The 27,571-nt window shown below is 42.2% G+C and overlaps 2 protein-coding genes across 2 annotated transcripts in view; one reads left to right on the top strand and one right to left on the bottom strand.

Annotated features, from left to right (window-relative positions):
• The window catches only part of KCNS3 (potassium voltage-gated channel modifier subfamily S member 3), a 60,829-nt gene extending 60,751 nt beyond the window's left edge, over window positions 1–78 (bottom strand). Inside the window, exon 1 of the mRNA XM_033938178.1 lies at window positions 20–78. The gene's annotated coding sequence lies outside the window, so the exon portion shown is untranslated. The remainder of the gene's footprint in view (window positions 1–19) is intronic.
• Window positions 79–1,189: 1,111 nt separating this feature from the next.
• LOC117356459 (zona pellucida sperm-binding protein 2-like) overlaps window positions 1,190–27,571 on the top strand; it is a 43,814-nt gene continuing 17,432 nt past the window's right edge. Inside the window, exons 1-9 of the mRNA XM_033935687.1 lie at window positions 1,190–1,381; window positions 1,802–1,860; window positions 1,949–2,047; window positions 4,709–4,836; window positions 15,973–16,119; window positions 18,857–18,937; window positions 20,560–20,727; window positions 20,828–20,924; window positions 23,907–24,130. Of these exons, the coding sequence (XP_033791578.1) occupies window positions 1,359–1,381; window positions 1,802–1,860; window positions 1,949–2,047; window positions 4,709–4,836; window positions 15,973–16,119; window positions 18,857–18,937; window positions 20,560–20,727; window positions 20,828–20,924; window positions 23,907–24,130 (1,026 nt within the window). The 5' untranslated portion in view covers window positions 1,190–1,358. The remainder of the gene's footprint in view (window positions 1,382–1,801; window positions 1,861–1,948; window positions 2,048–4,708; window positions 4,837–15,972; window positions 16,120–18,856; window positions 18,938–20,559; window positions 20,728–20,827; window positions 20,925–23,906; window positions 24,131–27,571) is intronic.

Here is a 27,571-nt window from a genome sequence, read left to right as displayed (position 1 = left end):
ATCATGGCTTTGAAATTACCTTCCAAAGCTGCGTGGGATTTATACTCCCAGATTCTACCATTGAAATCCTGCTGTAGGTCCCATAATGCATCTTGACAGCAAGCCAGGACTGTTGCTCTAAAACAGGGCCACTCAATTCCAGTCCTCAAGGTGGCTGGGGTTTCAGGATATCTACCTATAATGAATATACATGAGAAAAAAAAGCACATGCACTGCCTTCTTGATATGCAAGTCTTTCTCATGGATATCCTGAAAACCTGGCTTTGCCCGTGGACCTCAAGAAGAAGAACTGAGTAGCCCTGCCCTCTTGGAACTGGGTAACTTTGAAACTCTGGTTTCTGGAAGGACATGTTTCATCACTTCTGGGATATGATGAACCCAGTGCATTGTGCTTTTCCTCCTCTTCACCTCTAGTTCATTGACTTGGGGTGAAGTTGTAAATTTATGGATTAGGATGGGTAACAATGCAATTGCAAAGTATACTACCAAGCCACCCAGTTGCAGGAGGGATCATTTTTGGCCAGTCCTGGCTTTGAATTTACATTCCCCTCCTCCCCCCCCCCCCCCCAAAACAGGGTGATTTTGCAGTCCCTGAATTTACCCATTGAACTGGGCCTCGCATTAGGATGAGGCTATCTAACGCCCACAACTTGCTTTAAATCACATAACCAGATCAGGGTAACTTGGCAGCTTTCAAAAAAAACGGGTTAGTGCTGGCAAAATAGTATGCCTGCATCAATTATGTCTGGTGTTGCACATCCATTGATATGAGAGCTGAACAAATAATCACGTTTGAAGAATCATATTATTGAAAGGATTAACTAGCACAGCTTATTTATCTGTTAAAGTATTATTATGCAAATGCAATCATCAATTCTATTCATCCAGTTTTATAGACAGATAACGTATAAATTTAAATATTGGGGTTTATTGTTCATCCCTTGTAATAATAATAAAAAAAAATTAAATCCCAAACATCTTGTTATTTTATAAATGTTTTGCAGGCTTCCTGCTGGGATCAGGATAAACGGTATTAAGTAGGACTGAAAACATATCCATCACTGGGTGAAGAAAAGGTTAATTGCCTAGGAGGGAAATTTGTGAGAGCACGATGAATAAATTAGACGAAATTGGGTGCCGGGTGCGAAGGGCTGATTGTAGGGATCACAAGTAATGGGGCGGGGCGGAGGGTTGGGCTTCATCGCTTGCCTGCTGTTTTCCTGAAGAGATAAAGGGCTTGGCTGCGGGGCTCCTCCGTTTCTTTAGCAGCGTTTTTGGGTTTAAGTTCCGTGCGTTTCTGAGCTCCGCTGTAGAGTTGGTAAAATAACCCAGCCTGACTCTTGGCATGCAGTTGAGCTATGGCGGGCAATCTTTTCTTTAGGTAATGGGGGTTTGGGGAACTGCTGGCTAAAAATGTGAACAAATGTATTGTAGACGGCTTCCCTAGTTTATTTCCGCTAAATTAAAAGGTGGCAGGGATCTTCAGTTGACTCCTTTGACTCGCTTTGTTCAGTACGCATTCATTTAGTTCCATTAGCACCATGCTCATTACTACGACTATTTTTAAAGTTCTGTACATTTTAACATACACTAGACCGTCCCTGCTCTGAAGAGCTTACAATCGACTTGGCTAGTGGCGTTTGCCTAGGTACATTAAAATGTTAACTTCGTGAAATGGAACCTAGAGGGGGGGAACAGGAGGTCTTTGGAGGGCGTGTAGACGGAAATTCCTGAGACTTAAGAAACCTGTTCTGTGTTTGCTTTCTTCCCTCTCTCCCCTTCCCCCCCCCCCCCCCTCCAGACTATGTTTTTTTATAGGCGTATTTGCTTCTGAAGTATGGACACGCGAGGTAGCCCCAGGTAAACTGACACCCTAGTCTTGAGTCCAGCTTGTGGGCCGTGTTTGCAAAAACTGACCACTTTTTTTTTTTATGGGTTGTGCTTTTAGAGCTCATAACGCTGGAGTGTGTACCTACACTGTCCCTTGCACGGATTTATTTGCCTGCCGGATACTTCCTGAACAAACATGTGAGATTTTCCGCAGTTGGTAAGAATAAATAGAGGGAATGAAGTCTTCTTTTACACTCTCGATTAGAGTTAAAGCTTTCCATGTGAGGTCTAAGCCTGCCTAGCTGTTCAGTGGGTAGCTGCCTATACAATGGTGTTAAGACTGAAAGGCTAAATCTTGGCTAGAAAAGGTACTATGTTATCTTAATAGTCTAAAAAATGATCAATAGTTGTACAGGCTTCTATTGAACTACCTTAATGTTTATCTTTAGGTTAGTGATATTTAGTATCTTAGTTCTTGGGATGTTGGGGGGGTACTTTTTCTATTATAGCCTGTTTGTTCAGGGATATATTGTACTTAAGTCGCAGTTAAGCTAAAGACCTTTTCAATATCATTAAATTATAACTGGTATTAAAAGTTGGGGTTTTGTTTATTTTATAGTTCCAAAATTTTGTACCATAAACATATGGATAGTCATGGTTTCTAAGACAAGATACCCATCCCCCATATGTAGAGAGTGAAAAATCATATCAGCATCCATATATACGACATACTGTACATATCCATTCTTTCAACATTCAACCATTGTCCACTTATTCTTGTATAGGTGACCACAACCTTTTAAATTTAGCCTTCTTGCCTCTCTTTCCATTACGACTGCCTCATATTTCCCAATTAAGCAAACTTGAGTTCCACCAAAATTGAAACGATTGCAGGGATGCATTTTTCCATATTTTCAAAATAGTGTAACTCGCAAAAGCAGTAAGTATTGCAATTAATCTCTTATCATTAGTCATGATGACGGGGGGAGAGCACAAAGTCAGCTCTGTCTGAGGCTCGACCATGTTGGGCTGATTCACGGAGAATAAATTCATAGCAAGCAGACCATAGCAAATTTCAGCCTATTGGAATGGTAAAAGAAAATACCGATAGCAAAACTCTTAACTTGCAAATAACCGAAAGGCATGAATGCCGAACCCATGAATATGGAAGGAGACCTGTGTTACCACTTAATAAGTGATTTGTCAAATAGATAATCTTATGACCTTTAAGGAAAGCTGTAAACGGTATGGGAGATGATGCTGGAATTTTAAGTGTTAAGTACTGAGGTTTAACGTCAAGACTTGGGGGGAGTCCTTTTAAAAAGGCGCGGTAGCGGTTTAACGCACGGAATACTGCGCGTTAAACTGCCTGCCGCGCTAGTACCTAACGCCTCCATTGAGGAGGCATTAGGATTTTAGGCTGCCGCGGGGGTTAGCGTGTGATGAAATGTCAGGCGTGCTAAACCCCGTAGCACGCCTTGATAAAAAGGAGCCCTTAATGATCAATGTGTTATGGTTAACTTTTTTTCCCCCTCAATTTAACCCTTTACACCTAGACAGGAAATACAGTTTGACTTACTGTAAACAGGTGCTTCACAACTGCAGCAAATCTCAGGCAGTGTTGGGGGATAAGCCTTGCCTAGTATTAAAACTGACCTAGTGTTAATTTCTTTACAGTTCAGTGGGCTAGAAATGTGCAGAATCCATATATAACTAACTGATTAGCTGTTTGGATTCTTATTTTAGTTTCCCTTAACATTCTGATAGCTAATCAAAGTAGAGATACCTGAATGGCAAAAATATTTGCTAGTTGATCTGACTTCTGACTTTTGGAAAAATTGTGCTGTAGGTGTGGGTTTTTGTTTTGGGGTTTTTTTTTTTGGGGGGGGGAGGTTTGGGGATCCTGTAAAACAAACAGAATTTGCATGCAGTCCTTTTCTAGATGTGTCTCATAGTTTTTGCAAGTGTTTCTAGCCCTTAACAAAATTTGGGCCTATCAAAATTTTATTGGGATTTATTAACCACCTTTATGAAGAGATTCATACAATGTGGTGTAAAGCAAGTACAATTCAACATAAAACTTATAATTTAACAGCACAGAAGTAGTAAAAAGACCAAATATAAACAAATACAATGAATGAGAAACTCAAAATCGGCGCATTTGAAAGTCCTTTGATAAGGTAGGAAGCTGCCATGAAACGTCTCGTTTGTACGGTTAGGTGAATTGGAGCACAGCCGATATACCTTTCATTCTATCTTGGGTTAACCAAATTAATTCCTCCTTTTACTTTTTAGCGCCAGCGGTAACAGCTCAGACACTCGTAGGAATTCTGAGTGTTGGAGCTATTACCACCACTGCAGGCGCTAAACTGCGTTATGTTTTGTAAAAGGAGGGGTAAGTTCATTGTTCAAGATCTTATATCTACAGTACTCCGCTGACATTCACGGGGGTTACGTTCCAGGAACCCCCCGCAAATTTTGAAAAACCGCGAATACAGTTTTTAGGCAGGGGAGACAGGAGAGGGCAGCCAGAGTCCCGGCGAGTGAAGGAAATCATTTGCTGTATGCTCCGACCGCCTCTTCCTGTACTAAAGTCGGGTCTCACCAATCAGGAGCTGCTTCGACACACAGCTCCTGATTGGTAAGGCCTGACTTCAGTACAGGAAGAAGCAGTTGGAGCATACAGCGAGTGATTTCCTTCACTCGCTGGCGCTCCAGCTGCACTCTCCTGCTCGGTCATTCATGGTCAGAAAATACCGCATATGACCGGGACTGCGAACCACCAGCAGTGAATTCACAGGGGAGCACTATCTGAATTTTTTTTTCTCTCTCTCTCTCTCTCTCTCTCTCTCTCTCAACCTCCCAACACAACTTCCAGATCAACATGGAAGAGTTCATGAAATCGACAGGGCTGTGGCCACACAGTGCGGTTACACTATCTCAAGTGATTTTAGGGGCAACATTGAATTTCGGGCTTCCCTTATAAGCTGCTACTCTCAGATTGTGGTAAGTCCAAGTTTACTTTCATGAATGTTCATAGAAATGATATCCTTAGGTTAAGAGAGCAAAAGCTTCACACCTGTTTTTCCTTTGAAATTCTAAGAGTCAAAGTATTGAGGGTTAAATAGTTAACTATAAATAAAGTAGCCCTCATCTGGAGGTTTTTCTGCCTGAATTGGTCCTCAGATTGAGAGACCATAAGAACCTCTAAAGTGGTTCTCCTCAACCCAATCCTCCTGACAACTGGTCAGATTTTCAGCATGTCCATAACAAAAATGTACAAACACAGATTATGTGCACTGCCTTAGTTGTACTCAAAAGTTGTTATGCATATTCACTGCAGATTCCTTAAACAAGGACTGGACTGAACACTTGGTTTAGAACAGAGCTGTTCAATTCAGGGAAAAAAATTTTGATTTTTGCCAATTGAGTCAATTTTTCTATTTACAGTTTTGATTCATTTTCTATGATATACTATAGCTTTTAAAATTTAGCTGGTGAGTTCACCCTTCCCACCAATTTTGCCCTCTCCAACCCCATGCTGGCACTGTCATGTGTACACAAACACTGTTAGGTCCTAGCTCACGCTCACTAGCTCTGGAAAGCTATTGATACATATTTCAAATCTGACATTGTAATCAAAATTATTTTTTTGTTAGTATTTTATTCAAAATCATGTTGGTACCAGGCTCTGGTTTCTGTTTATCTTCTGTTAAACTCGCTCACCAGGGTCTCCTGCCCATTTGACATTTTTCTTTTTCCATACTCAACATCTATCTTCCATCTTTGTACCTTCCCTTCCCCCCCCCCTTTTTTTCCCTGGAAAACTTGTCTTCAAAATTACCTGTAGTTTAGGTATAAGCAGGACTCTCGCTTTCAATCCAGTCTTTGGAATATAATCAGCTAATCCAGGTTTTCAGGATCTCCACAATGACTATGCATGAGAAGATCTACATGCACTGTTTTTCACTGTAGGCAAATTTCATGCCTGCTAATCATGGAGATCTGAAAACCTGACTGGGTTGAGAGCCCCTGCTCTAGATAAATGTGAGAGGATATTTAGGCTAAAAAGAAACAATCAGTGTTTCTCGACTGTCGGAGTCGTTGGTGTAGTATGGGGGTAGTGGGAGAGTGGACCGCCCTAGGCGCCGGTACCTCTGCCCCCTCATGCCATGCTCGTGTTCTCCCTACACCGCCTCCCCACCTACCACTTTTTTCTAACCTGCCACTCGCACCGGCCTGGCTCCCTCTGAAATGGCTTCCACATCGTGGGGCCCAGAAGTGACATCGGAGGGAACGACAGCATGAGCAGCAGGCCAGAGAAGCTGCTCATGCAGGTGAAGATTTAGATGTATGGAGGTGAGAAGTGAAGGTGCCAGGAGGAGGGGGGGGGGAGGTTGTGGAAGGAGCAGGGAAAGTGGAGAGGAGGGCGCAAGGGGGAACCACCACCCTGGGTGCCTCTTACCTTGCTATACCACTACCTGGAGTGCCAAGATCAAGTTATATATTTGATATACCACCAATATAAAACAGAGGTTAAAATGTAAGCGGTTTACAATAAAAACCTGAGGCAAGGGAATAAAAGCCAAAAAAACTACAAACACTCCTGCCCAAGCAGTTAGCACAGGCCAGCATGCTGAATGCTCTGTTGGTTCCGATGTTCATAGGAACCGAGTGTCGGGAGCAGCACAGAGCAGTCGGCATGCCAGCTGAACTAAAAACCACTCTTGCAGTTTTGTAATTACAAACAAGAATAGGAACATAAGGAAGAAGGGAATGGAATAAAAACGTCCGTGATCAATTTAAGGTGCAGGGGTGTCCAATGTCGGTCCTCGAGGGCTGCAATCCAGTCGGGTTTTCAGGATTTCCCCAATGAATATGCATTGAAAGCAGTGCATGCAAATAGATCTCATGCATATTCATTGGGGAAATCCTGAAAACCCGACTGGACTGCGGCCCTCGAGGACCGACATTGGACACCCCTGTGCTATGTGTTAAGTCCTTGCAAACTAGTAGGCTTTAATTGAACTTTAAATGTCACAAAAAGTTTATGTACGAAGATATAAAGAAAGGGAGTTCCAGAGAGCGGGAGCCATGACTGAAAAGGCAGAATTTCTATGAATATCCAAAAGTAACTGTCTAAATGAAGGAACAGTCAAGGGTTGAGATGAAGATCATAAAGTTCTGAGGGGAATATTAAACTAAATAAGAACATAAGAAGGAAGACTGCTGGAAAGAATTTGAAAAATTAGAATATATGTAAATGAAATCTGATAAACTGGAAGAATATGCTCAGCTTTTAAGAGGAGTGACCATGGTCAAACTTAGAGCAATGAAAGTAACCGAACTGCAGTGTTTTGAACTAACTAACCAATGAAGTTGATAATATGGGTGACCAAGTAAAATGGAATTGCAGTAATCGAGCTTTGAGAAAACAAGGGACCCTCGGCCACAAGAGGGCACCCGCTCAAACTCAGGGGCAGAAAATTTCATGGCGACACCAGAAAGTATTTCTTCACAGAGAGAGTGGTTGATCATTGGAACAAGCTTCCAGTGCAGGTGATCGAGGCAGACAGCATGCCAGACTTTAAGAATAAATGGGATACCCATGTGGGATCCCTATGAGGGTCAAGATAAGGAAATTGGGTCATTGGGACAGGGGGTGGGTAAGCAGAGTGGGCAGACTTGATGGGCTGTAGCCCTTTTCTGCCGTCATCTTCTATGTTTCTATGTTTCTATGTGAGTACATGAATAGAGGAGGGCTGAAGCAGTGGCGTACAAAGGGCTAGGGGTGGGTAGGACAGCCAAGTACATGCCCTGGGAGGTGCACAGCCGGCCAGGTCTGGAACCTCTCGCCCTACTCTTCAACAGGATCTGCACCTCAGCATGGCTGCCACTCTTCCGGAGTAGAGTCAGCAACCGCGCTGAAGTGCAGGAATGTCATGTGATGACTGCGTCTGCTGGCTCTACTCTGGAAGAAGTGATGGCAGAGGGGGTGGACTGGCAGCTGCAGTCATTGTGATACTTTGCCGCAACTCCCTATGTCTGTCGGTCTGCCCCCTCAGAGCCGGCAGCAGCAGTCATCGCAGGACTTGAGAGAAAAAGAACATAGAAGGGTAGTGGAGGGAGAGAAAGGGGTCAGATGCTGATGGAAGTGGGGGAAAGGGAGAGGAGAGTGAAATGCTAGACCATGGGGGTGTGGAAAAGGGAAGAGGTGAGATGCCAGACCATTGGAGGAGGGAAGGGAAGAAGATGGATGCCAGACCAATGGGGGTGAAGGGAGAGATGGAAGGGGGATAGGAGAGAAGATGCCAAATAGAAGGGGCAAGAAGATGAGGAAAGCAGAAACCAGGGAAGACAAAGGCAGAAAAATTTTCTATCTATTTACTTTAAGCGACATGCATCGTGCTGTTTCTGTAGTGTTGCATGGTATTAAGAGTCCAGCTTCTTGGGTGATTCAAGAAAGCTCAGACTGGAGCAAGCCTGGTCCTTATTCAAAGACATGGTAAATGAGGCGCAAAACTTGTATATACCCAGATTTAGGAAAGGATGCAAAAAGAATCAAACAAAAGATCCGGCATGGATAACCAATGAAGTTAAATGATAGGAGACAAGAAAAAAATAGTTTCGAGTGGAAAAAGGACAAAACCGAAGAAAATTGGAAAGAGCACAGGAAGCATCAAAAAGAATGTCACGAAGTGGTCAGAAAAGCCAAGAAAGAATACAAAGAGACTAGCCAAGGAAGCATGAAATTTTAAACTATTCTTCCAATATGTGAAAGGAAAGCAGCCTGCGAGGGAGGAGGTTGGACCTCTGGATGAGGGGGGACAGGAAGGGAGTGGTGAAGAAGGAAAAAGAGGTGGCTGATAGACAAACATGTTCTTCTCCTCGGTCTTTACACAATAAGACATCTAACATGCCGGAACCGGAGAAAATCTTCAAGGGGGATCAAGAGGGAAAATTATCATGCATGGAGGTAAGCCTCAAAGACTTAACAGGCAGATTAAAAACTGACAAATCTCAGGGCCCAGATGGAATCCACCCAAGAATACTGAAAGAGCTCAGACGAAACAGCGGAGTTACTGTGGCATATTTGAAACCTATCCTTGAACAGGGGTAATCCCGGAGGACTGGAGGATAGTGAAATGTTACACCTATCTTCAAAAAAGGATCGAGAGGCGACCCGGGGAACTTCAGACCGGTGAGCTTAACCTCAGTTCCGGGGAAGATGGCCGAAGCACTGATCAAGGAAAGTATCGATGAGCATATAGAAAAAAATAATCTGAGAACAAGCCAGCATGGTTTCTGTAAAGGAAGATCATGCCAAACGAACCTTCTGCACTTCTTTGAGGGGATAAGAGAACAATTGGACAAAGGTGACCCCATAGACATTGTATATCTGGATTTCCAGAAAGCCTTCAAGGTACCCCATGAGCACCTACTGAAGAAACTGGAGCCACGGGGGTGGAAGGGGACATGCACAGATGTATCAAATTGGCTGGCAGACAGGAAGCAGAGGGTAGGAGTAAAGGTACGCTACTCTGACTGGAAAGGGGTCACTAGTGGCTTCCCACAGGGGTCAGTGCTGGGACTGCTGCTGTTTAATATATTCATTAATGACCTGGAAATGGGGACGACACAAAACTCTCCAGCAGGGTCAGAACTGTTGAGGATTGCAAAGAACTTCAGAGACCTGAACAAATTGAGTGGGCAAATAGATGGCAGATGAGCTTCAATGTAGAGAAATGTAAGGTCTTGCACATAGAGAAAGGGAACCCCATGTACAATGGGAGGGAGCTATACAATGGGAGGGAGGGCACTGGGGGAAGGCAACCTAGAAAAAGACCTGGGGGTATTGGTGGATAAAACAATGAAGCCGGTAGCACAATATGCAGCGGCTTCAAAGAAAGCAAACCAGAATGTTGGGCATTATCAAAAAAGGTATCGCTATCAGAACGAAGGAAGTTATCCTGCCGCTTTATCGAGCGATGGTGTGCCCGCATCTGTAGTACTGCGTCCAATACTGGTCGTCGTACCTTAAGAAGGATATGGCAATACTCAAGAGGGTATAGAGGAGAGCAACAAGGATGATAAAGGGCATGGAGAACCTTTCATAGGCCGAAAGGTTGGACAAGCTGGGGCTCTTTACCTTGGGAAAAGTGGAGACTTAGAGGGGACATGATAGAGACTTATAAAATCATGAAAGGCATAGAGAAGGTGGAGAGGGATAGATTCTTCAGACTAGCAGGGACAACAAAAACAAGAGGTCATTCAGAAAAATTGAGAGGAGACGGATTCAAAACGAATGCTAGGAAGTTCTTCTTCACTCAGAGGGTGGTGGACACCTGGAATGCACTTCCAGGAGAGGTGATAGGACAGAGTACAATGTTGGGGTTCAAAAAGGGACTGGATGACTTCCTGAAAGAGAAGGGGATTGCAGGGTACAGAGAGAAGGTTACTTACAGGACATTAAATAGGGTATAAACGTTTTAGGTAAAGAGCACTTACAGGTCATGGACCTGGGGGCCGCCGTGGGAGCGGACTGCTGGGTGCGATGGACTCCTGGTCTGACCCGGCAGGGGCAATGCTTATGTTCTTATTTATTTCTATTTTATCCCCTTTTTACAAAACTGTAGAGCATTTTTTTAGCGCTGACCATGGTGGTAACAGCTCTGCTCAGAATTCTATGAGCATCTGAGCTGCTAACACCATGGCTAAAAACCACACTATAGTTTTGTAAAAGGGGGAGGGATTCGTTGATTACATATTCCATACTAGGCAAAGGTGTGTTCGAAAGAAATGGTTTTCTGTTAGGATTGATCTGTACTGGTCTGGCTTGTTTAGTTTTACAATGGGTGTATTGATGTTGTACTACTCACTGCAGTATGTAAGATGCTGCCTTTTCCTAGGTACTCTTGTGCGACGTGTAGATTTACTAAAAATCATACAGATGGGGGGGGTGTCAAATGATGGGCCCCAGATGTCACACATGCTAGGTACACCACTGGGTTGAAGAAATAAACAAAACAGAAACCACCTTTGAAATACGAGAGTAAAAAAGATAAAGCATTATCTAATTCCTAAGATCTTGGGTTTTTGTTGAAAATGTTAGCACCTTTCATAACGAAACTTGGTGGATTTTGAAATGGGGTACTTGAAGAGAAAGTAACACTGCAGTTATTTTTGAGAATTTTCAATTTATGAGAATTTTCAATTTATTTGATGTAAGCCAGTCAGGTTTTCAGGACATGCACAATGAATATGCATAAACTTGATTTGCATATAATGGAGGCAGATCTTTCATGCATATTCATTATAGATATCCTGAAAACCTCACTGGCAAGGGGGTATCCAGGACAGAGTTGAGAGACATTGATCTAGAAAACTTACTGCTGCTTATTTAACTTTTAGGCAATTCAGACTGTAGGATGACCATCAGACCAGCAGCAACAACAAATTCAGTACTTCTTTCTAATTTAACTCTATTGTACTAGTACAGTACATGTCAACAGGCTCTAACTTCAAAAAAAGTGATCCCAAAATAGTATTTCTTGTAAGGGTCTGCACACAGAAGGCAGCTGATATCATTTTATATTTTTTTTTTTTGAGGAGCAAGCCCATGTGGTCAATGCTCAAATCTACTATCTGCACTAATGGGTCATGGGGCTTCAGAGGAGCTGTACTCAATTTGCTAGTGAATTAAACTTTATTCTCCTTTTACAAAACTGCAATAGCGAATCCTGCACAGCAAATGCAACATAGCCCTCGTAGTGTACCAAAGGGAAGGCATGGTGAAAGTCTGCCTCAGATGCAAGCACTATGAGGGTACTCAGCCAGCACACCAGGACTTCTCACCCTTCTCTGCTGCTGCTGCTGCTTTCCCAAACTAGCAGCAGTGGCAATAAAATTAAATGCAGCTTTTGCTAAAGCTTCTGGCACCTCCCTGGGACTGCCGGTCCAGATAGTGTCACTTAATCTTTGTTTGATCTGAGTATAATGCTCAGATAGTCATGTCTTCTGAAGAATATATTCTGGAGATAAAACGGGGCCAGATTAACACTATTGGGCCAGTGGCAAACACATTTGTAGCCCCCCCCTCACCAGGGATCCCCTCCTTCATAAGTACAAGGGAGATTGAGGGTGCTGGAGCAGTCAAGGTTCTGGGGTCTGCTTACCTTACCCCCTCTGACATCAACTTCCTGTTCCAGAACAAGCATAGCCAAAAGTTGTGTGCAGGCATCCTGTGACTGATCCATGCACCTTCCTGCTACCTGGAGGAAAGGGGTGATCTGGCTGTAGAATGGAGTACTCCGCTCCAGGTTCCTGGTCTGCCAAGTACATCAAGCACATTCTTTTGAATGGAAAAGCTTAATAGGTAAAGCTGGAAAGCAGCCAAGTTAAACTAATTCATAAGGGAAATTTTAGTCCTGAATTTCTGAAACCCTGTCCTGGTATTGTATGAGACCTGAAGGGCTGGGGTTTTTTTTTAATTAATTTATTTTTTTCAATAGGTCTTATTGGGAACTACAAACAGAAGGGATATTCAAAAACACTGACCAAAGTCTCTCCTGGAGCTGGGTAACTTAGTAGCTCTGTAGCAGTGAGCTGAGAATTGGGGAAGCTGGGGCAAGTCATTTTCATTCTCCATCGCTTCTGGTACAAACCAGAGATTCCAAGGGTGGGATTAAGGCCAATGTGTACAAGATTTCATACAAGTGGAAAAGTTCACAAATGGGAAAACAAAAAAATATTTAGTTGTGTGAGTGGTCGTTTTTGGTTGGCTTTTTTTTTTTAATGTTTCTGGAAGGCTATAGGCAGTATTAGAACATTGTTTTAAGGAATTTGTCCAAATTCCTTGAACTGAAACTTCCCTTGCACGTAATATGTGCACATGTTCTAATGAACCTCTTCATTCCAACCAAGACTTTTAAAGAGAAACATGACAGCAGGTAAAGGTCAAATGGCCCATCTAGTCAGCCCATCCACAGTATACAAGACTTTGTTTTCTCTCTCCAGAGACACCAACCTAAACAAGTATATGCACTCTTCTAGTGCCATCATGTTGCTCATTCTCCATTAGCCAGTGCCCCCACACTAGTATTTACTGCCATTTCTTTTCCTCCAGCTGACAGCAAACCATCCACATTGCCCCCCCCCCCTTCCACTCTTTGGCCCTAATCCTCTTCAACAACCCCCACTCCAGACTACTTGCTAGTTCCACTGATTCTCCCCAAAGATCCCATGAGATCTGCTTCCCCCATAGCCCTTGCAGTTCAGCCCCTCCTTTGGCTGTGACTAGAGCAGCTTTCGCTTTGGCAAGAGCCTACCACAGCCTCAGCCATGGGAGAGAGGAGCACGGAGGGCTGTAGTGGGCTAAACTCTGAAAACGATCCACACACTTGGCTGTTCTTCTGGCTTTGAGACAGGTATGTAATTGGCTACAGGGCCGCCATCAGAAATTTCTGGGCCCCTTACTGAGCAATCCTATTGGGCCCCCCATGCACCCCTTCCCCCCCCGACCCCCCCTCCTTCCATGGGCCGAATACACACATACTTTTCTCTGTTGCCGCACTCTTTGACCAAAAGATTTGTAAGCCTGCAACCACGTCAAGGTAGACTCTTTCAGCAGGGCCCTAACCTAAGTTAAACTAATCTATACCTATCTATTCTAAACTAACATGTCTAATACTGAACTAATAACAAACTAACAAACATCTGCATAATAAATAACTAATAAATAATAGTGCTAGTAGCTATAATTCACTTTTGAATGTAAAATCTCAGTTAAGGATTTCTTTTGACCTTTGTAGATCACAATTGCACAATATTTTTTGTAACAAGTATTAAATGTGTTTTTATAAATACTGTAAGTTTAATAAATATATCAGAAAAAACTACACATCTGAGCGCATATCTGAACATACACATCTGTATGATCCCATCCTCCTCTGCTTGCTTATAGCTGCATCATGCATGTTAAAAATTTACGATATGTTGATATGTGCACCTTCCTTCCTTCCCATCCATCCTCCTCAGCCTGTCCTTACACATCCACAGCTGCATGTTAATGATGATGTATATGTTATGATGATAAATAAGTGCATATGAGCACATCATTAACATGCAGCTATGGATGAATATAAAAAAGAAACAATATTCTGTACAATTGTCAATTTATAAATCAGCGTCTTCTCCCCATTCTCTCTTCCCCATTTCCCTTCAGCGTCCTCAGCCCACTCTCTCTCCACTTTCCTTCAGCACATGCACATAAAAACAAGCAAGTAATTTATATCATTTTCATTCTATTCATTCATAGAAATTAAAGTCTAAATAATGCCAGTCACATAACAAAACATGATTAAATTCCCTGTACAGTCAAGCCTTCAAGGATTACTAGATGTCTTTCAGCAGTTCCCCTCCCTCCCTCCCCCTTACCTTTGTGGCCAAGTCAAAATGATCTACCAACAATAAAATTTTAAAAACACAAAGCACACTGTACGCAGAGAAAATGTTAATTATCATTTATATTCCGCGGGTTTTCAAAGAGGTCAAGGCAGATGACTTTATGCAATGTCACCTCAGTAACAACTATACAAAAATAGACAAATATTCCCCCTCCCTTTTTACTAAAACGCGATAGCGGTTTTTAGCGCAGGGAGCTACGTTGAATGCCCCACGCTGCTCTCAACGCTCATAGGCTCCCTGCGCTAAAAAACGCTATTGCGGTTTAGTAAAAGGGGGCCATAGTGCAAAATATAGGCAGCATATATAAATTCTCAAAGCAGACACATTTTGATCACTAAATTGAAAATAAAACCATTTTTCCTACCTTTGGTAATTTCATCAGTCTCTGGTTGCACTTTATTCTTTTGACTGTGCATCCAATATTTCTTCCCTTCTTTCGGAGAGGACGTTCTAGGCCAGCCAGGCAGCGATTGGCTGGCCCAGAACGTCCTCTCCGACGTCAGAATTGACGCGAGTGGTGAGAGTTGGCTGGCCCCACAGGGAAAAGCAGGGAGAACTTGGCGCCGGCCTGTTCCCGATGGCGGCGGTGGCACTCAAGTGACTAAAGAGACGCAGTTTGCCGGCCTAGGGAGAACACTGGAGTGTGGCCAGCTGTGCATCCCCTTGGGACGTAAACCCGGGGCGGGGCGGACCGCCCCCCCACCCTGGTATGCCACTTTCTGTACCTCACTCCCTCCCTATGACCAAAAATTCTCCTTTCTTCTATTCCGTGTACACAACCATCTCTTTCCCTCCCTTCCTCTCTCCCAAGTCCATGCCTTCTGTTTCCAAAATGCACTCCTTCCCCCCTTTTGTGTTCCGCGTTTGCCTCCCAACCCATCTTTGCAACTTTCTCAGCAAAACGAAGCTCAAGCCGCGAGGCTTGTTTTCTGTTTCCTGCCCGGAGCTGACAGGGGGCCCGGGCTCCCCCAGGATCCTAGGCCACAGTCTAGGGGAAGGGGCGGTCCGCCCCACGTGGACAGGAGAGAGCTGGACGGGGGACCCGCGGAGTTCAATACATCTCGAGCCGCGAGGCTCGTCTTCTGTTCCTGCCTGCTCTGCCGCACACAAATAGCCGACCGGAAGTATTCTCCGACGTCAGCGCTGACGTCGGAGGGCAGGCTTTGCTTAAGCCCTCCCTCCGTCAGCGCTGACATCGGGGAACACTTGCGATCGGCTATATGTGAGCGGCAGGGCAGGCAGGAACAGAAGACGAGCCTCGCGGCTCGAGATGTATTGAACTCCGCGGGTCCCCCATCCAGCTCTCTCCTGTCCACGTGGGGCGGACCGCCCCTCCCCCTAGACTGTGGCCTAGGACCCTGGGGGAGCCCGGGCCCCTGAATGCAGGACTGGTGGTACTGCCCTGATGGCGGCCCTGGTTGGCTATGAACTACCTCATGCAAAATTGTAATTTCTCTAATAAGATATTAACTTTTTTTTACGGCCCTCCAAGTACCTACATATCCAAAATGTGGCCCTGCAAAGGGTTTGAGTTTGAGACCACTGGTCTACATTGACTCTTTGACAGTCTTTCAGCAATGTTGCTCTTTAGTAAATAGCAAAAGCCATTTTTTCTCCAGACAGTAATGCTTGATGTACAATAGAGTGTAAAATGAAATATCTTTCACTCCCTTTTAGGATGACCGGAACTTTACTATAATGGTGCAAATCGATGTAGCTACTACACCTGACATGAAAGATGCTTTGAGCTACTTGAAATCTTTGTCATGCTCTTATTTCTCCTGGAGGCCGAGAGAGATTCTGTGTGAAACAAACTATATGGAGGTAAAGCATCATTATTCTAATCTGGTAAAGAAGGAATGATTAGATCCAACAATTAGAAAGTTGTATTGCTCTTCCAATATAAAATAACACTGGTAACTTTAACATTTAATCTCTCTGCTATGGCCTTGTCTTCCCTGAGAAGCCCTATGACCTTGTTAAAGGTACAGTGGGCTGAGGGGGGAAGAGGCTAGTCTCCTTGTGACCTCTGTCCATTATTGGGCTTGTTTCATTGAAGTTTAAGGGAGATCACTTCCTCTTTGGTTCACTTTCTGAAAGTTTTGGGACAGGAAGAGTAGCCCTAATAGTTAAGAAACTTTAATAACCAGGTAACCCTGGTTTAAAATCTCATCGACTTGTGTGATTTGTGGGCAAGTCGATTAACCCTGTGTTACCTCAGGTATCTAATAGTAACCCTCTCTGGACAGGAAAATGCCTGCTATACTTGAATGCAACTGCTTTGAACTATTGATAAGCATATAAACAAAATAAGTCGGGTATCCTTTCCCCTTGGCCTCTTTGCTTTTTGAGGAGAAACATGAGTTGCTAGCAACACTGAACCATCCTTGTCTTGCCACTTTAAGGATCCATGTGCTAACCTGTATTTTTGAGATCTAGTATTTGGTACCTCCTTTTGGGAAGTTGCCAGTTTCGGGCATTTTAGATTCAAAGCATATAGGAATCTTCAGTTCCTGGCCAATTTATTATGAAACTCATTACTATCAACTTTATGAAAAATGAGCAGAGATTCACTGAAAAGTAAATAGCTAAAAAACTTATTTCACCAAGCTTTTACTTCTGCCATATATTGTATGTATATTACAGTAGTTTGTAATGTGCTCTTTATTGTGGCAAGTTTTATGTATGTATATGAATTTGTAAGCCGCCTAGATTTTGTAGATGGGTAGGGTGTGTGTTTTTTTAAAAACATAACCTATCCCTCCAGCTCTCTGCCACTAGGAGTCTCTCCCCCCTCCCCCACACACATTCTGTTACTGTGTTCCCTTATCTTGTATGCTCTCTGACCTCTATTTGGACAACTGACATCTATACTGAGTGCATAGGATGTGCATGTGAAATGATAGTGTAGGCATTGGTCCTGACTAAGCTCCCGGAAATGTACTTAATTCTATGGATGCATCTGGATGGCTATATAACGCCATTGCATTTTAATCCTTGACCTATTGTATTCTGTATCCTATTCTAAATGTGCTCTATTCTACGAAGGATCTAAAGATACAGTTAACAGAATGCAGATGTAAAGGGGTTAAGATAGTTTGAGGGCTTTTGGGGAAACAAAGACAAGTTAACTGCCCTAGAAATGATGGTGGTATATTCTTTTCCTTATAAGTTCTGATGCTGAGAGTCTACAGGAAGCCAGTATTTGGTTTCATTATTAGGTCAGAGTAGGCTCGGTGTGCTTCCTCTCCCGTTTCAAAATGTTCTAACATCAAAAATGTAACTACTACTTTTTAAATATTTAATCATACATGATGAGGATATGACTCAGAGTGGTCTACAAGGCCACAGTGGTCTTGAGGATAAATATGCACCTAGCCAAATTTAGCTTTCTAATTTGAAAATGATTTTTTAATGCCTAAACTTAAACCCATGGAGGGGCATAATCAAAAGGGACGTCTAAGTCCGTTTACGTCCATCTCGCAAGCCATCCAAAGTTAAAAAGAGCTTAAGATACATTTTCGAAAGATATGTCCAACTTTTTTGTACTTTCGAAAATTGTCTAATATGTCCTGCCGATCTGATCATCCAAGCCACTAAATCGTCCATCTTTATACCACATTTCCGTCTAAGTCCAAAACGCCTAGAACAAGCCCTGTTGGATGTGGGAGGGGTCTGCAAAGTGATGGACTGCACACCCAGACATGGCACCTAAATAGTGGGATACCTTGCAGAGCACTGCTATGAACTTCACAAAAAGGGTACCATGGCTTCTCCTCACTACAGCTCCCTTATAGGTGACAGTGAGCCCCTCAAACCACCTCCAGAATCCCCTAGACCCACTTATCTACCAAGCCCTTATGGCTGCAGGAGCTACTTATATGCCAGTACAAAAGAGTTTTGGGGTGTATAGGGGAATGCACATGTTTAAGGATCAATGCAGTGATTACAGGGGCTTATGGGCATGGGTCCTCCTCTCTATGGGTCCCTAACCCACCCCCAAGATGACTTAAGCTGCCTCTGGGCTGGATGATTAGACTTTCCTATGCCAGGCAGCCAGGTGATGATGGTCTGGAGGCTGAAATTTAAAAGTTGTGAATAAAATTTTTATGGGGGTTGGGGGGTGTTGGTGATCACTGGGGTAGTGTGTGGGGTCTTATGTGTTTTCAGTGTTTATCTGGTGAGTTTAAGTGGGTTTTTGTGACAGACCATGTTTTACATGATCTGAGTCACAACGTCCAAGTTCGTCTAGGCTCTGTTGTAAAACCGAAAGTTTGACTAAGTCTAAGCCGGCCCACGTCCCGCCCAACTCCCGCCCTCAACACACCTCCCGAAATGCCCCATTTAGCTTTGGACGTTGAGTGGCACTATAAAGGCCTAGGTCGTTAAATACGTCCAAAATCCGGTTTTATTATCGGCGCTTGGACGTTTTTGAGAAATGTTCGTCCAAGTGCTGACTTAGACCGGTTTTTGGACATTTTTCTCTTTCGATTATGAGCCCCATAGTGTCCATTGAGAGATGATGAATGTGAGGGTGTGACTGCTTTTCTTGACTTCAAAGGTATCTGTGTGGAGAGAAATTCCACAGATTCAGGACTTCATTCAAGATGAACCAGATGACTGGACTGAAGTGTTTCCTGAGGTAAGGTTTGGGTGGGTGTCCTGTCCCCTAATATCACCTCCCCAAGCTCTGTTTAGATTTGTTAAAATTCAAATAGGTTACTAGTCTGGAAACATATTCATTTGGGAATAATGGTAAAGGAAAGGTTACTGGTTTGAAAGGAAAATCCTAAGGAGTCTTGTTAATGCAGATTTTGCTGATCTTTAATGTGCACCACTGAGCAGTAAAACATCTGGGTTCTCAGACATCCCCCAATAACATGAGATCATGAGATGTAAATAATATAGGGCAAAACTTATCACAGAAAACAGTAAGGGTATGTGGTTTTTTTGACTAGCTGCTTTAGAAGTCGCTTTCCATAGTCCTTAATTCCCCCTTTTATTTCTTGACATGTATGCACCTTTCAGGAATGAACCAGTCTGAAGAATTAAGTAGTTAAATGCTGAGTCAGAAAATGACCTAAAATGAGACTTTTTAAAAATTTCTAACACTTAAAAAGAGTTAAAGCTTGGGCACAAGAGAAGGGATTGCTTTGGCAGCATTTTCTTTTGAATCCTGTCCCATCTACTGCAGTTTTGGATTCTTTTCTTTGAATTTTTGAACACTGTACTGCCATTAACTAATTAGTTCTTGCTGTATAATGGGAAAGACATTTCAAACCCTCACTAGCATGCTATATCACTGCAGTTTTTGTATTTAACTGAACAAATAACATCAAAATGAATTGCAAAACATGTTCAAAGCTTATACGTATCTCTATACAGTATAATTATGTATCCATGCGTCCAGTCAGAAGTCCCAACATGTAATTTCAATAAATCGGTACTACTCAAAAAGGGTCCAGAGAAGAGCGACTAAGATGGTTTAAGGGGCTGGAGGAGTTGCCATACAGCAAAAGATTAGAGAAACTGGGCCTCTTCTCCCTCGAACAGAGGAGATTGAGAGGGGACATGATCGAAACATTCAAGGTACTAAAGGGGATAGACTTAGTAGATAAGGACAGGAGAACAAGAGGGCACTCTCTAAAATTGAAAGGGGATAGATTCCATAAGAACATAAGGAAGTTCTTTACCCAGAGTGGTAGGAAACTGGAATGCTCTTCCAGAATCTGTCATAGGGGAAAACACCCTCCAGGGATTCAAGACAAAGTTAAGACAAGTTCCTGCTGAACCAGAACGTACGCAAGTAGGACTCGTCTAAGTTAGGGCGCTGGTCTTTGACCAGAGGGCTGCCGCATGAGCGGGCTGCTGGGCATGATGGACCACAGGTCTGACCCAGCAGCAGCAATTCTTATGTTCTTAATAGTCAAATCCAATAGGATAAGAATGGAATTTTTCACATGGCTTAAGTCCCTCAATGTTCTGACTGTTATATTTGCTTAAGTCTTGTAATAACTCTGCAGCTTGTAGCTGTTTCTGGGACACATGAAGTATATCTGATACTTATAGTTTAGTGACCTACGCATTCTGATTGGCTAATTTACAAAATTGTTTAAAAGTCTTATCAGGCCATGGTCCGATTCAAGCTACACATGTTCAGGAACACTGAAGTTAGGATGTAGGTCTCTAAAGCCTTGATTCCTATTTATCTTTAATTGAAGCAGTCTCTGCTATAGAAGTACTTTGCATTTTTTGATTTTCCAGGCAGTCTCAGGTGCTGCATCAGTTTGGCAAGTGGTGTTCCATCTCCCTTCTGCAAAAAGAGCAATGCTAGTGAGTGAAGCTCAGAGTGTCGGCTATGGCATCAATACAACAGATTCCAGGATTTTGCTGAGAGCGCCCTTCAATGCAAGTGAAGCTCAGGAAACAAATGCAAGTACATCATGGTTCTCTAAAGTGTCTAGTAACAAAATGATTTGTACCTTTTTTTTATTATTTTTAAAGTACCTCTTAAATTTAAATTCTATTGTAGGTTCAAGGGGTAACTTTTTCTGTTTTGCGATCAAGTACATTCTACAAGCAGCGATGGATGATTCTGCTGGTAGACACTGCAGTGGCATGCCCTGTGGGTGAGTTGACACATAGTCAAGAGTAGAGATGTGATCAATATTAATTTAAGTATTAAAACCAAAAGCTAAATCATTTTAGAAAGATCAGGTATCATTTACATAAACTATATACAGGGTGTAGTGTGGTTCTTTTATCTTTTTGTAGCTGTGAACCCTTGATAGAAACATGATGCAATCCAGTCTGCCCCATCCAACATAGCCAAATAATTCTGATCAGAGGTGCAGAATGTTCTACCTAAGGAGAGCCCACCCCAAATGTGGGCTTTTTTGTGACCCCCCATTTGGTGTCCTGATGCACCCTCTGGGAAATTCTGGTATAGTGACTTTAGAAAATCTAAAATGGCCATGAACTGAGGTCGTCACATGATGCTATGCTAAAGAGCAGGTGTAGGTGAGACAAGCTCCCAGGCATTTATTGAAAAATGGTAAGACTGCAAAACCTCTCCCTTTCATCAGATTTTCCTTATTCAGAGGGGAAACCACTATATGGTGTGCAGTTTTGGCTATGTAAGCAAAACCCCTGTGGAGAGAAAGAGAGATGACTTAAAGATGGCAGTCTGACACAACCGAACAGATTATGTTCTAACCTTTCTATTTGGCAGATCTGCTTTACACCCCCAGTACCCTGCCTGGTAAGAGGTTGAAGTTGTGAAACCTGGCTTTACCAGTGCCAGTCATTTTACATCTTCCCCATCATCTGCCTGTTACTTCAACATTGATGCTTAGTGCGAATCTTCAGAAGTTCTTAATTCATACCTGTGTATCAATGGGACCCAGATACGTTTTGCCTGTTATCTGTGCAATTTCAGCTGGTAATATAAGCTGAGCCCCAGGGGAGTTTAGGCCTTGGCTATTTTTGTAAAGCCTAAAGAACTTCCCCTCAGGCTTAATTTAACAATATAAAACTCTTTGCCCATAATTGTCCAAGCCACTCTGTGGTGGTACATTGTTGATGACATTACACCCTGATGCCAAGCCCAGGAGAGTAGAAGGAAGATGTAGGGCCAGCATACTCCTTGACTTCAGGACCCAGAAGTTCTCTTTGGCTGAGACTCCTGATGCAGGCCACTTAGCCGAAACATGGACATATCAAGTCTCTATTGGAATAAATGACAGATTTTAGAACCCAGAGGTCGCCTTCACTGTGCTCTTTCTTGTGTGAGAAGGAATTTTCTCCTGTGCTTGCCTAGATGGTCTCATTGCTGTCTTATCTATGGAGGAGTAATTTTACTTGTACCTCTTCATGGTGCTTGCCATTTTTTAGTGAAGCTTAAGGGTGGTATTCCATCGGTCTGATCAGTTGCCTATACAATGTAATATACATTTTTCTCCTGGTATGGAGAATCCTAGCTTTGGCTCTTAGGGGCAGAATGGAGTGACACTTTCCCACCATGTTCTTCAGGGTGAGGGCAGATATACAAAGAAAGGGGCTCTTGAAACCATTGGATTTTCTAGCTTTAAATGGTTACAGCATTATATTAGCTCATTGGACCCTGAGGATTTGGCTTTTTCCTTGGGGGGTACCTAGAACATTTTTCACAAAGATTATGGAAGATGGTCTTTCAGTTTCTCTAGATTAGCACCATTCTGTAGTTCAATCATGGGAGATTCTGAGGCAAAAATGGGAGTGCAGAGTTGGGTAGCCTAGCAGAGGACATTGATATTAACAGGATGATTCACTTAATTTCTTGACTATACAAAAAATGCTGATTTTGTAAATGCCAATTTCAACTTTGGCATTGGACATATTTTTCACCTAGAAGCAACTGTCTTTAAATCTGGTAGGATATCTTCTATTTGTGGGGAAATGTGCTCAGGAGAGTAATTCATTTTTCCATGCTTTTTGGACCTGCCCAAAGATCCTGAGCTTTTGACACTTTGTATTATAATATGCAGAGCACATATTTAGGTTGTACTATTCCATTGTCACCAATGGGACTCTTGGATAAATGAAGTCTTTCATATTTTTGTAATAGCTCATCTTTTCCTAAGTTTTATAACCACTAATCCTGCTATCTTGGGTATTTGAGTCAATGATTCTATTCCCTCTTATTGGGTGTGGGGGAATTGTCTCCATTAACTCATGCGGTTGGAGAACACACAGCCTTTTTTTACACATTTTTAGAAAATTTGCTTTTTAAGATGCATATCTAATGTCTTTCACATAGAGCAAGAAGCCAGATTTTAAATTGTCTGATTCTTGCGGATGGGGATGGGGGGGTTCTGTATTACACCAGGAGTTTTTTGGGGGTATTGTATACTTATTGAGTTATGTTGAGTGGGTTTCCCATTTTCTAATGTTTGGAGGAGATAAGTCAATTCCTTTGTATACCTCTTCTGAGGTAGGCTATCCTTTAATATAGTGGTGTAACTTGCATGACCTTTTTGCATGCAATTACTGTATTTGCCACTACATACCAAAGGTTTTGGATCAGTGTAGATTAGAAACATAGAAACATGATGGTGGATAAAGGCCAAATGGCCTATCCATAGCATCCACTATCTCTTCCTGAGATCTCGTGTGCCTGTCCCACACTTTCTTTAATTCAGACAGTCCGTCTCCCACCACCTCTACCACCCTTACTTTTTTTTTTACAGAATTTTCAAGCTAGTTAATTACCAGCAAAATTTACATAAATTATATCAAATATTCTTGAAAAGGAAACTTTAAAAAGTTGGCAAAATTTCAAAAAGCAAAAAGTCTGTCTTGGTTCTCTGTAAGGGAATTCAACATTGAACTTTATTTAAAAAAAAATAAAAATAAAAAAACTAAGCTAGCAGAGTAAATTTTTATATTTTATACCCTTAAATGATGGATATTACAAACACAAGTCAAGAGAGTGATTAAGGAACTTAGATTATCATAATGGGCTTAGCCTGAAATATTTGCATAATGTTCATGCATCCCTGCACCTTGAAGTATAACAAGTCTCTTAATCTGTCTTGAACTATATACTATGCACATTATATCTCAATTCTTAGATGATATAAAGTTCACAATGGATACCATTATATGGAGCATTCCAAAAAATATTGGTCCACTTCTGATTGGTGCAAATGACTTTAATGATGTTCGAGTTGTAATGGGTGTAAACCTTCACGAAATGACATCTGCAGACATTAGTAAGAGGAATTATGTATTTTCCCATGATCATGTGGCCATTACTATCCAGATACCGGTAGGTGCCAAAGGTGGCTATTTCAAGGTCAGTATTAACATGTCTTCTTAAAACCAATATGTTTAATGATTAGGAACACATAATACACTGTTTCAAGTGGTTATGAAATATGTGCAGCCTAATAGTGGCACTGAGTAAACCAATGGTAAACAAAAGCTTTAATTGCATGAGAAATCGCAAAGCCCTACATGGCATGTTTGACCTACAAGGCTGCGTAATGGGCAACTAGATGAAAAGGAAGCAAAGCGTCCACTAGCACAACATGTTTTTTGTGTTTGTTTTGTTTTGGGGGGTTTTCTGTTGGGGGTTCCAATTTTTTCAAAATTGTATTAGGCAAATAAGCCAAGTTACTTAACACAAATTAGTGCAGCAATACTTCTTCCGATGCGTTTCACCGACTTCAGAGTCGAGGTGTAATGAATCAACCAGCATTTGGTGCTTAACCCTTCCAGTTTTTAATGTGTTTAAACTTTATGCGGCAAATATTAAACTGGAAGGGTTAAGCACCAAATGCTGGTTGATTCATTACACCTCGACTCTGAAGTCGGTGAAACGCATCGGAAGAAGTGTTGCTGCACTAATTTGTGTTATAGTAACTTGGCTTATTTGCACAATACAATTTTTGAAAAAAAAATTGAAAACTTGGATCAAATCTAAATGTAAATTGGAAGAGGATCAATGAGGTTTGGAGCTAGTTATGCACCTTGAAGGGCAATCTTAAAACTCTCCTAAAACTTTATTAGGATTATGAGTAGAATATAATCCTTTGAAGACATGAAAGTATAGATCACACTGCAAGTTCTTGAATGTTTTTGTGATATAATTCCAAAGTAGGCATGTTTTAGGAATGGAGAAGGACTTGGGCCACTAAGTGCAATTACCTATAGGACTTAAGTGCCTATAATATAGACCTTTAAAACCCTGGCCTGCATTATAGGTGACCCAAGTTAGGTGTGATTCTATAATAGGCACTTAAGTGTGATTGGCAGGAGAGAAGTGCCTCAAGACACCATATTTAGAATTTTCCCATCAATGTATATCTTAACTAGCTTAACAGCCCAAACAATGTTATAAGCCTTTAAAATGTTACTGCTTTGTCATCTTCCCTGCTTATTGCCACCACCCCTGCTTTTTCCCTTCATTAGAGGATTAGAATGGATTTAATTAGTGGACTAATTAGAGGAGTGGTTAGTGTGGTAACTGGGTTCAACTGGGAACTGCAACTCCTGATCTACAGCAAGTCACTTACCTCTCCATTGCCCCAGGTTAGAGAATGACACAGTGGCGGTTACCCACGGCTAGCCGCGTTTAGCCGTGGGTAACCCACCAAAACGGGGAAAGAAAAAATAGCAGTCGCTGCGGGGACGGGGACAAGGCCATTCACCGCCCCGTGGAGTGGTGAATGGTCTTGTCTCCACAGTGAGGCATCAAGGATCGCGCGGTCCCTGCCTGCCCAATGGATCTTAGCCAGCTCCCTCCCTTCACCTCACCTTAGTCTGCAGGTTTTTATTTTCGGCGACCTGCACGCTTTCAAAGAGCCGCGCACACGCGGTTGCTCAGTGTTCAATCTTCTGCTCTGATGTAACCGGAAACAGGAAGTTGCAGCAGAGCAGAAGATTGAACAGTGAGCAGCCAACAACGGGCAGGTTCCGGCCCAGGAGGCCGACAGGTTCAGGTCAAGCGCCCCGAGGAAAATGGCCTCATTGGTGTGAGTGTGATGGGCGCTCCTCCCCCATGGATACGCCGCCCCCTCCCCAGAAGAATGCCTACGCCCGGCTCGTGCAGCAGCACCACAGCCCCCGCTTCAGGCTCTTCTTGAACCACATCGCCGAAATAATGAACCTGCACGAGGACCCAGGACTTGGAAAATTCATGAACATGTCTAATATTTATAGTGTTGTACAGTTAGTATAGTTTTTCTCTTGGCAGTACAACTCTGTATTGTAAGAGCTACTAACGGATGCATATGTTGCCCTTGTGTCTTCTCTGCCCTTATAAATTTGAAAACTGAATAACATCTGAACCTGAAGTTAAAACCCCCTGTGTCTGAGCATTGCATTGAACACTTCAGCATAGTAAAATATAAAACACTAAATGTGTTTCCTAAAATGCTCTAGAAAGACAGTGGGCTTAGGGCCCCTTCTAAAAGCTGTAACAAAAGTCCCTCCTAAACTTCCCCTTTGAGTATTACATATTTTTCGTTCCATAAGACGCACCCTAGATCTAGAGGAGGAAAAACATTCTGAACCAAATTCTCCCTGCCAGGGTCTGCACCCTGTCCCCCCCCTCTGGTATGGTTTTAGTTTCTTTTTTATTTTTCTCCCCACAAGCCTGTCCGCTCACTCACTTTTAATATATTGCACCCCAACCAAACGGGTTTCAGGAAACACCATAACACTGAATATTCATTAATTGGACTTACAACCAATATCATATACAATCTCGACCATCATAATTCTGTGATTCTTTTCTCACTAGATCTTTCAGCCGCATTTGATACCATTGATCATTCTCTTCTTCTAAACAGACTGCAATCCATAGGCGTTGGCGAAGTATCACTTCAATGGTTTACTTCTTTTCTATCAGACCGAACTTCTACTGTACGTTTCAATAACACTGTTTCTAAACCTTTTTCTCACAATTACGGAATTCCTCAGGGCTCAATTTTATCCCCCTTATTATTCAATATTTTTCTAGCTCCATTACTTAACTTAAGTCAATCCATAGGTTTTACCACCTATGCATATGCAGATGACATCCAATTAATTCATGCTTTCAACCCAGAAAATCCTAATGATACAAATCAAATCAATCTAAAACTGGAAAAAATTAAAAACTGGCTTACTCAAAATAAATTAGCTCTAAATATATCCAAGACAAGGGCATTATTTTTTCCTTTTAGACAAGATATAAAACTTTCTACCCCTTTCTCAATTGAAAATACTCCAATTGAACTTGTAACATCACTTAAGATCTTAGGAGTAACAATTGATGCAAAATTGTCTTATGAGCACATCAATAATATTGTTAAAAGTTGTTTCTATCGTTTACGCTTAATACGCTCCATGTCTAAACACCTAGAGCCAAAATCCTTGAATATTTTAGTTCATTCTCTCATTATTTCTAGATTAGATTACTGTAACTCACTATTATTAAATATTACATGCAAGGAACAAAGACGACTACAAATAATACAAAACATTGCTATTAAATTAATTCATCACGGAAAGAAATACGATCACGTAACGCCTTATCTTATAGACTCACACTGGCTACCTATCAATCAAAGAGTAACTTACAAAATAGCCTTACTTGTATTTAAAACAATTATTTCTAATGAACCACAATTTATTAATCGTCTTCTAATTCCACTTACTTCAAATCGTTCTCTCCGGTCTAATGCTCAAGAATTATTAATGGTCCCATCTTTAAAAATAATAGGGACCAGACGCCATGATATCTTCTCAG

Source organism: Geotrypetes seraphini, chromosome 3 (assembly GCF_902459505.1).
Source record: "Geotrypetes seraphini chromosome 3, aGeoSer1.1, whole genome shotgun sequence".
Lineage (NCBI taxonomy): Eukaryota > Metazoa > Chordata > Amphibia > Gymnophiona > Dermophiidae > Geotrypetes > Geotrypetes seraphini.
The sequence above is the reverse complement of the archived record's forward strand: the minus strand, read 5'-3'. Positions and strand labels throughout refer to the sequence as shown.